Source organism: Perca fluviatilis, chromosome 9 (assembly GCF_010015445.1).
Source record: "Perca fluviatilis chromosome 9, GENO_Pfluv_1.0, whole genome shotgun sequence".
Lineage (NCBI taxonomy): Eukaryota > Metazoa > Chordata > Actinopteri > Perciformes > Percidae > Perca > Perca fluviatilis.
This window is the reverse complement of record NC_053120.1, coordinates 14,433,585-14,446,133: the sequence shown is the minus strand read 5'-3', so window position 1 is coordinate 14,446,133 and position 12,549 is coordinate 14,433,585. Positions and strand designations below refer to the sequence as shown.

Genomic DNA, 12,549 nt, shown 5'->3' with positions numbered 1-12,549 from the left:
TGATGGTTATGGCAGAATTTGTGTGTAAATACCCTTTTAATAGACTAAGTTAGCCTACTTTAGGCTAAATTATGTAATAAAATGTCTATTGGGACTTGGTACTTGCACTTACTCAATTATAGAAAGGACTTGATCTGAGAGACAAAAAAAGAACGAATGGGATGGATGGTTGCAGAGTGGGACACTACACAGACCTCTTGTCTGTACCTTTTGCTCTTTTCAGTTTGACTAAGTAGTGGGGACATGTTTGCATATGGTGTCTGAATTAAACCAAAACAAATCAACACATGCATCTTCTACACAAACTTATACAAACATGATAGGTGAGCATTCCCAAAAAACAACCAGCTGGGCAGTGATGTGAAAAAAGTCCCAGTCCCTCCCAACCATCTGACTCTGCCTTCTCTCTCACACTATAACTATAACTAACTGACCAGCCAGAAAAGATCAAAGAGCTGCTGCCCTGGAGCCACAGCTATGCATCATAGCACATTAACATGTTCTGGGGCATGCTGTGGAAGAGGAAATACTGGGTATTGTAGAGGTGGGATTAGAAAAGAGGAAGCAGGCTTTCATAGCATCCATTGGCTCCCACAGATGTGGAAAGATTAACAAACGCACGCCTGAAAATTAGCCTCAAGTAGAATGGAAGCCATTGGAGTTTTGTTCATGTGTTTGTTTCCTGATGCTACATGTCCACATTTGAAAATGCATCCTTTCCTCTCCATTTTTGCCTTGCATCTACACCACACTGGAAATTTTCACATTAAAAGGCGGTTTTCTTTCTGAATAGATGCTGTACGTATATCTGAGGTCTTGCATTGCAGTGCAGAGAACAAAAACTAAGCCAGTCCATTTTTTTTCTTCTTCAAATAACAGGCATAATAGTAAAATATGATCACATTTGTTGCATTACAGTATATAATCCTCGATGTAAACAAATTGTCTCACACAAGCTAAATACCAGCGGCATGGCATAAAAACAGATCCACTCAGCCAAGTAAAATCATCAAATGTGTCAACATTTTTAGGGATTCAATCTTTGTCCTCCTCAGTCTCTATTCCATTTGTTAACATGCTCTCATAAAAGGCATCCATTTCCATGCTGCCATTATTCTTGATTACCAACTCTGGTACGCTGAACCTGTCGTCCTCAGACGAGAGACTACTGCTAACTGCCGGCTAATTTAACTAAAAATCATTGTGATAATAATTATATTGCCTTATTTAATATCTCAAACACAAAACGTGACCTGAATACACGTGAGTGGAAGCCATTTTCACACCCCTGAGGTTCACATGTCTGTTTTTGAATATAAAATCTGAGTTTTCTCTTCCTGCCCAATGATGTGTGAAAATGCGCAGTCACATTTAACTCATCATTATGGTGCCGTCTATCAGAAACTAATAATCTACAGACTGCAATCTCTCTTACCTGAATTTCCCAACTGTTTGTAAAATCTATACTCCAAATGAAGCTGAGGCGCCCTGGACTTTATAGGTTCCTGTAAGAGAAGAGAGAGAAAAAAGAAAGTTTAAATATTTCATAGATCACAAATTTGTTAAACAATGTCAATATTCTTTATCTACGATGACATGTTGGTGGTTTGGCTCAGTTAACCCTGCAGGTGACTATTATTCTCAAATTGGGAAAACAGAGAATTGTGTATTTGTAAAGCTCATCTGGAAAGTAATGGAAAGTAGTTGTGACAAAATTGCATACAACATGATTATTTCGGCCTGCTATTAACTTAAATATGTACAATACAATATTGTCCTTATTTCCATGCCTAATATAACTTAAATTAAGTCTTGGGTCAGACTTGTGGGATGTGAGAGGATAAAGAGCATTTACAGCTGGTGAACAGCAGGCTTTTGTGATGACATGTCTGATAATCAACCCACTGGGACATATTGTTCATTATATTGCTAGCTCCAGCTTTACAACCTAAAATGTAATCTGATTATCCCCACTGTTATGATACGAGGGCATTATAGACAAACGTGAAGAGGATAGAACAAACACACACCCAACTTAATTCCTTTCCTTAATCTTCAACACAGCCTGTGCAAAAGCCTTGTCCAAAGTAGCAGTATGCTACACACTTTTAACACACTGCCAACCAATGCTTACATGCATCCAAAGCTGTACATTGTGCTGTTTGTCAAATTTATAGGATAAGCTCTGGCATGCCAAACAATATGAAAAAGCCATACATAAGATCTACTTCTATTGTAAGTCAGTAAAATGTAAATGTTGGGGATGTTTGTATTCAAGTAAACCTGTGGGACAATTAGTTATATAAGATACAGAATAAACATGGAGAGTAAAGCTTATTCTCTGTGTTTTAACCTTACTACTCCACATACTAGGGATGCACGATTGAAAATGTCACGATTCGATATTGATTTTTAGGCTCAAGATTTGATTCAAAATCGATTTGATTCAAAAAAATTCTCGATAAAAAAACAATTCACAGTTTGTAAATGTAGTTACTTTTCCCATGTGATTGCAGTAGACAAAGAAAAAAAAAATACATCGATTTTTGGAATCCTCCGAATCGATTTTGAAATCGGTAGAGCTACGAATGTGAATGGATTTTTTTGCACACCCCTAATACATACACATTCATGAAAATGCCTAAACATGTATTTGGCCTAGGCACTTCTCAAGATGTGCTTGAAGTGAGATTTAATCTTAAAAGTTGTTTCCCATGTGTGTCTAATTCTAAAGCACTTACATTTTTTAAATTATATAAACTAAAAGCTGAAAGCTGTTAAGCTCCCACATTCACTCCATTAGGCCTTTGTTAAATCAGGAGCATTTACTCTACTGGTGACCTGCTAGCACGTAGGAGTGTACACACAAAGTAGGAGCTGTGTTCAACACAAAAAAAAGGTACTTCCTTTTTCCATCCATTTGTGATGGCCATTCTCAGTCCGATCTGATGTGTTCTGTGGATTCACTTCAAGTTTCAATCAAAAGACGGTTTGGTTTATTATTAAACCAACCTCGCTTGACTGTGTGTTAAAATATCCCCAGAACAGACTGCTTATTTAATAATGTGTCACACTTGTGGAAGAAAATAAAAAAGGGTTACCTCGGATATTCCTCGATTTTGTCTCTACCTGCCTTCTACAAAACAATATCTGATTAATTAAAATAGTTCAATAACATAAAGAAAGGACCGAAAAAGTCTCTAAATCTGTTTTCAACTGGCCACGTTCAGTTTTGGCCCGCCTGCTGCTATTTCTTTTCTGACAGGATGATCTGCTCTGGATTCTGGCCAGAGATATTTTTTGGGGGGGAAGGCAAAGAGACAGAGCTGGAGTCACATGGTGTATGTGTTGTTGAGATTTCCATTCCAACCCCCTCTGTTTTAAGTAGGTGGGTCTGTGTCAATGTAATCAAACACCTGCTAGGCTAATGATAATGACCAGTTTTGTATGTTTGAATGTCTTCTGATGGAGGGAGCTGCAATTGCAGGCAGGGAAAATGCAAAGGCTAGCAAGAGACATATTATATTTTTTCAAACATCTAAACTAAGATTTTTCAGCGAGCCTAATGCTTCATGTGGCTGTTGTGGCCAACAGTAAAGCAGCCCCAGATTTTATGCATCTTGAGTGTCTTTGTGGTCGTCCCACCACATCTTTTCCGTTATTCTCTGTAACGTGTCCCAACACTTCACAATACATACATTTTAATGTGACTGCAGTGGTAGGCATTTACTGAGGAAGTGTTAACAGTATCAGCGAGGTTCAGTTACATTACCAAAGGGTGATTCAATTAAGTTTTTCTGATTTACCTGATGAAGGTCTGAGAACGAAACATTGTATTTTTCTTCTAAATAAATTATTGCTTGCGTAATGGTCAATGTGCGGGATTTTCTCTAAAGAATTAGGTTTTTCTAAAATAAGCTTTTAAAAACACTGATAGAAATGAATCAATGAACTATAAAAGAGAGAAGATCATCAAACAATGGGGTATAAGGTTAGATCTTATGAACGACAACAAACATCTGGCAAACACTGCAGGAACTATGTAGTTTTACACTTTGGTTTTGGTTTGCAAGCAAGCCAGAGAAGTCAGCAGCCACTGGGCATGCCGTAGGATAGAAACTGAGTGGAAGACAGGAGGGAATACAAAGGAATGGAGTCCTGTGGCAGGAAGACACGTGACTAGCCTGGGAGGCGGAGCGAGGAATTGCTGTAGCGTCTTCCACCTCTGACATGAACATGGACAATGAGAACGTCTCGCACAAGTCAGGCCGTACCAGCGAGGAGAGGGAAAGAAAATATAAAATATATAAATAATGAGGCAAAAACAGATGGCACCAAACCACAGGACCCGTTAAAACAGCTTACAATAGGAAACCGGGGCTTATGGCAGCTTTACGTACTTAAGAGACATCTCTATTCCTAGCAGATGGGCTTAGCTATGGCTGTGTAAATGACCAGGGCCAAGGTGCAAATGTCTGATGTAACATCTTTGCATATGATGAGGATTTTTCACAGCTCCTTCCCATACCAAACAAACAATCTTTGATCTGCTCCCTGTGCCGACATGCTCCCTGGACATGCACCCACAGAAGCATTTTTGTAAAAGGTAATGTACTGAGGGGTTTATTTCTCCCAAGCATATATCCAAAATCAGCTACACCCTTCACCTCATCCCCTTTGGTATTTGTATAAAAGAAAACATGTTGCCTTCTACAATTAATGATGCAATATTAGTTTTCAGATGACTTAACAATTCACTTTTAACTTCATCTTGTTTGATTTGTAATACTTGACTCGAGTGGAAGTTACCCTGTGTGGTGTCATGCAGAGAGCAGCTTTTTGCCAAGTGTGCTGGCCTGTGTCCAGGGCAGCTGACCCACAGGCCAGAAGGGCCCTTCCCTGTCTGACCTGCTGCTACAGTAACCTCTCCACCTCAGCTGTTCCAAACTGCAGCCGTGTGCGTTTCTGTGTATCTGGGTTTAATGTATCTCAAACCAAATTGTATCTGCATGAGACCAGGAGAAAAATTACAGATCAATAAAAAATAGGAATGAGAACCTATTTTCAAGACCACAATCATTTACAAAAATCTAGGTAGTGCCATTAGACTAGCCACTAGGCTTGGGCCGGTGTAAACATTTTCAAACTGGTTCGGTATACCGGATTTTAGCACTAGTCAGTCCCTCCAGGATCGCCAATTCAACCAATCACTGTGACTTTGGTGCGACTCGCAATTTTGACCAATCACCGCAACTTTTCCGCAAAGTTGACCAATAACCAGTGTTTCCAGCGACTTCCACCAATCCCAGCAGTCCCATGTGCCAGACTTTACGTCTGTATAATGTGACAGAGCCACTGACCAAGCGGGAGTGAGAGAGAGCTTGTTTCCGATATGAAGACGAGACTCCAACATCTCACATTTACCAACACCTCGTACAGCGAAAGGCCGTGCAAAACATTTCAGACCGCCCTGCCAGCCTGTATACATTTTAACATCAATGTACAATGTAACGATTTTTCACTCTAAAGCCAGCGGCTGCTGTTTCAGCCCTGTCGGTTGTCTGCAGCGGGCTGGGCTGCTGCTCATACAGTTCCCCCCGCTACTGACGCTACAGTAAACAGTAAACTAAGCTTCACTACACTGAAGCTAACCTTAGCCCCCAAGTAAATGAGTCAAGCTATAAGCTACGTCAACATGGCAATAGTAGTGTACTACATCGGATCTATTTTTTATACGTCTATGTAACGATTCACGTCCGTGATTGGCAGTAGCACATCAGTTATATTCAGCAGTTTTATTTCAGACTGCAGCAGAAAGCTCCGTGTTTGAGCTTCAGAATGCTCAGGGAAATGTACGTTAGCTTTGACATTACCAGACCACTTGATCAATAAAAAAAGCTAACTTAAGCTATTGAAAAGATATTTGATTCAGAAAACGGCAACACTATTTAGACGTGGTTAAACAAGTAAAGCTACTAACCAATTCTGCTTGCAATAGAAGCTGGATTTAGTGCAGTGACGCCGCAGGCACAGGGAATTTGACAAAATTAACACTGCAACTAATGATTATTTTTAGATAGTTTCCTGAAACCCCGACAGCCAATCAGATGCCACCGTTTCTGGCTTCTCAGTCAAATTTTGTCGCCGATTGCAAGGACGATGGACTTGAGCATATAAATAGTGGTAACTGACATACTAGCTGATGCTCACAGTTAAAAAGCTTACAGAATGGTCAATATAAGCACTACCAGCACATACTGCCCTAGTAGGATCAAATCCTGTAATTACAACAGCCTGGGGATGGGTGTGAGATGAAATGTTACATACTATTTCAGGGATCCCTCTTAGAGTAAACAATTTGAATCTTGTACAAAAATATGATTATGTCATGACGGATTAGGTGATGGTTCCTGTATTTCGACCTGCGGTAGCCTCCATACTGGATGGAGCAAGCCATCAGCCCCACATAAAGTCCTCTTCCTGGGATTAACCAACTCTGCATATGAGGTCATCTGGACTAAATCTGATCTCTGCGCCAACACAGCTGAGGAAGATCAGAATTGACCTCTGTGACTGGATGAGTAATGACCATCAAAAGGAAGAGGAGAAAAAAGAAAACTATCAATGATAGACCATTCAGAATAACATTAAAGGGTAGCAAATAACAGACATGTAACAACAGTCAAGAACCACCTCAACACTACGCTGCAAATCTAGTATCTGTTTAAAAGAAATTTTAAAGAAATAAAGCTTATTTTACTATTGTTTCACAGTGATTACGTTCTAAAGATATATTACCATCACACACTCAACAGATGATTTTTGTGAAGACAGATGCTCTTTTCTCCTCCTCTGCATTTATTAACTGCAGCAATAAACAAGGAAGTAGGCAACACTAGTATTGATTTATGGCCATTATAGGACAGACGGAGAACTTTTTTCTTTGTTTAATATCATTAAAAGTAAAGTTAGGTTTTGCTGTCCGCTTCCCGACTCATTTTAACAGAGAAAGAGTGGTTTGCCGGAGACAGTGGCACAATGAACTGCATGCTGCAGACGTAAGTCTCGGCCAAGATAGAGAGAGGGAGAGCGAGAGCGGCGGTACTCTCTACAGGCAGCTTTTTTTTCCCGCTATCGTTTTGCAAAAGTAAACTCGTCAACTTTGGAGAACGAGCGGGGGATTTTCTATGCTAATTTCAAGGCTGCTGCACTGCACTTGTGTATTGATATCTCAAGACACTTTTTACCTCGACGAGAAATCTCGTCATGTTTAATCTCGCGAGATCTCGTCACACCTCTACTGATCAACAGTCATGTTTCCATCTAATTGTAAAGCGAATTTTAAGCTAACTTTTAAAATGTCACAAAAAATGAATTAGAAGCGTTTTCATCAACTGGTTTAGAGCGAACAAACTAGACTACGCAAAGTTTAGTTTCGTCACAAGTTGACGTTACGCATGGTTGTAGAGACAAACCGGCGTGCCAAATCAAAGAGTTTAGAAGCTAGGTTCTTTGGCTAAATGGAGAGAGGTAGCATTGTACAAGTTGGCCATCTGTGCAGAATACAGGGTCGAGGCAGAGACATTTGGTGTCAGCGAGACAACCGTTCACCGCTGTGTATATGCGATGTGCAGGGCCATTAGATTAAAGCTGTTGAACCAATTTGTCAATTTACCCGATGTGGCTGACGCACAGGCTATAGCGCACCACAACTCCACTACGTACCCTGTGCCACAAGTGTACGGAGCACTGAATGGGACCCATATCCCGATCCCTCCCCCATCCGATAGATACCGGGACTATAGTCATGTGAGTTACACGTTCGCTACGTCACAACTTATTCAGCAAAGCTGTTACCATCTCCCATTTTGCGCATTAACTCTGCCTCGAAAAAGGCAAAAACCACCTCAGGCAAGCGTAAAAACTTGTTTTTGCGAATTTGAGGACGTTTTTTCGAATTTGCCCGTTTCCAGCAACATTTTCTAATGCAATACATCAAAATGCGCATAAAAATATGTTGATGGAAACATGACTACTGTGATCATAGAAATTTATTTTGCTGTAAATTTCACTCTTGTTTTTAGGATGTTGAACATTTTCAACTACATTTAAAAAGATAAAACAATTAGTAAATCAGCAGAAACAAAATCAACGCTCTAGACTAAACGATTAAATCAATTGATCAAGAAAAAAAGAATTGCATTTTAAAACAGTATGATACAGTACAGCTGTGATATAATGTAACATACCTAAACATCTGTGTTGTGTATCATCTGTAAAGCCAGTGTGACATTCAACATGTGCATATGTATGCCATATTCAGGGGAACAGACGCAGCATAATGCATAAAGCCCAAAATAGATCCTGACCTTTGCCTGACACCCAGTAAACCATTTCACCATATGCAACTGGCAATGTGACTCCCCTCATCTTGGCTCAAATGTCAACATTGTGCATCTTAGCAGCCTTTGTATGGGTATTAATGATACTAGCTGCTAACTGTAACACTACAAGAAATGAAGAAGATTGCAGTGTGTGTGGTGTGTGTGTTTCTCTATTCATGAGTTCTTCGTGATCAGAGGTGTCTATGGTTGGGAGGTGGTGTTAAGGAGCAAGTGGTATCAGAGAGCAACAGCTGGCCTGTGTCCAGCACTTCTCCTGTTTCAGCTCAGATTTAACACACCCAGGTGGAGCCCTCAACTGCCTCCCAAAATCCAGAGCGATAATCGGGCACTGCTTGATATCAGACAGAATTAAACATCAATTGTATGTTCTCCACAATTTGACTGGAGTGGGGTTACAGTGGCTTTTGGCCTAGATTTATTGCATGTGCCAAATGAGAATAATCATCATGATTTAAGCCAGATGATTAAAAGGTCCCATGACATGGTGCTCTTTGGATGCTTTTATATAGACCTTAGTGGTCCCCTAATACTGTATCTGAAGTCTCTTTCCCGAAATTCAGCCTTGGTGCAGAATTACAACCACTAGAGCCAGTCCCACAATGAGCTTTCCTTAGTATGTGCCATGTCTGTGTCTGTAGCTATTGAGGAGGAGAGAGGGGGGGGGGGGGAGGAGGAGATTCCAGATCAGCCCATCTGAGCTTTCATTTTCTCAAAGGCAGAGCAGGATACCCAGGGCTCGGTTTACACCAATCACCATTTCTAGCCACTGGGAGACCATAGGCAGGCTGGGGGAACGCATATTAATGTTAAAAAACCTAAAAGTGAAATTTTCATGCCATGGGACCTTTAACTTAAAGGTTTCTACTTCACATGGGCTGTGGGAGAGGAGTGGTACAGCTAAATGAACGGAGAGATAGTATCCGGACAATTAATGGTGTATCGTGTTATCTCATTGTCAACACTAAAGATAGCTTCCACAGGAGTTCAAGTACAATGTCTAGTATCATTATCAGGCCTTAGGTGCATCTAAGAGAGCTGCCATGTACTTCTCAAATGATTGTATTTTGATGTTTATTGACCTTTGTATTGGAAATAGGCATTGATTTGTGAAGTTAGAAAAGCCTCTGTCAATTTCAAATATCCGCTTTCCATACTTTTCCCTTTGCTTCCATGACAACATCACACACAAACATCTATAGCGGCCATCTTTAATGCTGCAGTGAAATTAGCAGGCTTACAAATTCTGTTAAATTCTTTAGCAGCAGTTTAATAGTAAGAGGAAGGCAAACACAAGCACACAATGTTGCCAGTGATCTACAGTCAGGGGAAGTTCCACTCATGTAAACCCAAGAGGCTAGTCTCCTTTGTCATTTAATAGAGGAGGTAGGCGTGGCATTAAGTACAATGTGTTGCATTGTGTACTTCCTCATTTGTTAAACTTTGAGCCTGTACCAAATAGAAATGAGATTTCTTTTTTGTCAGAAGCTAACATTAGCGCTCTCTCCCGTTCCTCCGCCTTTGACTCCCCGCTGCAGGAGACGTATTCACACGACACGCTGTATTCACTTTACGGTTTCAAACATTTTCCAGTTACGTTTTCCATGCATGCCGCTCAAAACCAACATGAAAAAACGTAGTTATGTACCCTCAGCATTTAGTTTTGTTTCTTAACTGTATGTCAAATTAGCTGTGACGTTATTCTAAAATGATATCCGAGATGCACTTTGCAAAATGTATCTGGAAATGTTCTTTAGCTATGTGTGATATCTGTAAAGCTGAACGGACTCACAGTAGTAAAACAGATTTTATTCTGATCCAAAGACTCTTTCTTAAGAGAAAGGCCAGTGTATCCTGGACATTTTAAGACATATGATGCTTATGAGAAACTGTTGATAAAAAAGGAACTACACGCTGTATATAACTGTATAACTTTTTTCACTTGGGTACTTTTTTTCCAGCATAATCTGTTCTCTTCTTCTACTGTTATGTTTCCGGCAGATTAGACACTTCCCAGTGGGCAGAACCACTTTGCACGAGTCAAAAAAGTTATATTCCGATTAAATGCAGTTGGAATCTCTAATCAGAATGATTTCAAATCGGGTTGAAGAAATATTGTCTATGTAACCGCAGCTAGTGTTACTTGGTGAAGCCCTTAAACAAGCAAAAATGAAAGATGCAGAAATGCAGCCCTGAGAGATCATCATCAGAAAATAGATACCAAGTTTCTGCTGATCACAGACTTCAGAGAGCCATTAACTGCATTTTCAAGCAAATTTGAGTTAGTTTGATTAGTCCAAAACTTGTTGCTCCACTAAAATCAAATCAAGGTACTATGTGTAATAAGTAGTGCCCTCAGTTAAACGCGTTATTAACGGCGTTAACGCAAACCCATTTTAACGCCGTCAATTTTTTTAATCGCGAGATTAGCGTTCTTTTTGGCCTAGCAAACTTTGTAGTTTTTTTCACATGCTGTTGCAACAACTAGTAACGTTAGAAAAACTACAACACCACACCGGATCTAGCTAGACCAGAAACAAAACAACAGGCATGCCGCACATACTTGTTTGGGCTTGCGAGCCGGCCAAAGAGTAGTAGGCTAACGTTACGTTTTGAGTGGATGGCGAGCGCGAGACACCGAAATGGATGCCAATAGGATTCTGAATGGAAAGTTTACTTTTAAAAAGCTGTCGAAGGGGACAGTAGTTTCATGCATACACAGCCTGTACTCCACGGAGAAAGCAGCCCAACTGGAACTGCTCTTATTAACCGGTGAGTAATCAAAATAATTTAGGAGTTACGGCCCACTATATTGACTATGTATATCAGCATACGGTTTTAGGACTGTATCGTTTTTTTGACCGTTTTTGTCATTTGGGACGTTGTCCACACCCTTTTCTGTCTATGAGAATTGTTACATTCCTTATTAGAAAAATGTAAAGGTTACAAATGTCCTGCTGTGGCATCTGGTTTTGGACCATTTTGTTTGTACTGTATAAGCAAAGTGTTACATCTCAGTTAGGTTAGGTACTTGGAGGAATTGTGCAATAATGACAGATTCACACATTTTTCTTTTGTTTACAGTAAATAAATAATAAACAATTACAAATCTTAAAGTAACTTTCTTTGCATTCATTTGATTCCCAATCAAGATATACTGGTAATAATTGTTTTCCATTGTTAATATGTACTTAAAAAAACAGTTCTGAAATGCAAAATAATAAAATTATATTCATGAGATAAAACATGCGATTAATCGCAATTAACTATAGAAATTTTGTGATTAATCGCGATTAAAAAAATGAATCATTTGACAGCCCTAGTAATAAGGGCTACAATCTCTACTGGTCATTTCATCTGATGTGGATGCACCACCCACAGTAATGGGGCCTTTTCACAGCAGAAATGTTTACATGTCATAGCAGGAAAAGAAAAGAAGTAATTACTACCATTAACGCTGGCTTTGCTCCTTTTATGTGTGTCAGTGACCCATGTCAAAGTGGCAGCATGCAAAATAGTAGGGCCCTGGAACAGGTAAATGGATAGCAACCCTTTTTAATATTATTAATTACACCTGTGGTTTTCCTCATACGACATGTAAAAATGTTTGATTTCAAATCTATTATGCTAAACTACAGACCCAACAAAAAAAGAAAGCATCCCTGTCCTATTCCTCATGGTCTGCACCACATATCCTGTCAAACCCAAGCCATGCAGCAACATATTTACATTTCTCACATGGTATGAAGCTGCTTTAATTCTAACCTCAAACCGTGCTGTTTTGTCTCGCAAAGCAAACTCTCAAAAATAGACCTGAGGTCAATATGGCCTTAAGCTCTTTTCAAATTACCATCATCTGATTCTGGTTTGGTTATTTTGGCTCTAGTTTACAATTTAAATTATGATGAAGAAATTCAAGACAGAACAGTGCAGTGTAGATTCATGGCAGTCACCATAATCACAATAAAACAAGTGTGAGAAACAGGTTGACTATTGCTATAGCCTTGAACATTACATATAATTTAGAAAACAAGAATACATTGTCAGCGTGACTGCTTAAAAAAAACTCTTAAATGGAAAATGTGAACCAGTATGTACACTTACAAGGTACAATTACACAACACTCACTGCTTTACAGGCACACACC

General features: G+C 39.6%; 1 protein-coding gene across 5 annotated transcripts in view; it reads right to left on the bottom strand.

Annotated features, from left to right (window-relative positions):
* The window catches only part of csnk1g2b (casein kinase 1, gamma 2b), a 43,070-nt gene that overhangs the window by 21,155 nt on the left and 9,366 nt on the right, over positions 1-12,549 (bottom strand). For all 5 annotated transcript variants that reach the window (XM_039810582.1, XM_039810585.1, XM_039810584.1 and 2 more), the window contains exon 3: positions 1,436-1,505. In XM_039810582.1, coding sequence (XP_039666516.1) covers positions 1,436-1,505 — 70 coding nt within the window. The remainder of the gene's footprint in view (positions 1-1,435; positions 1,506-12,549) is intronic.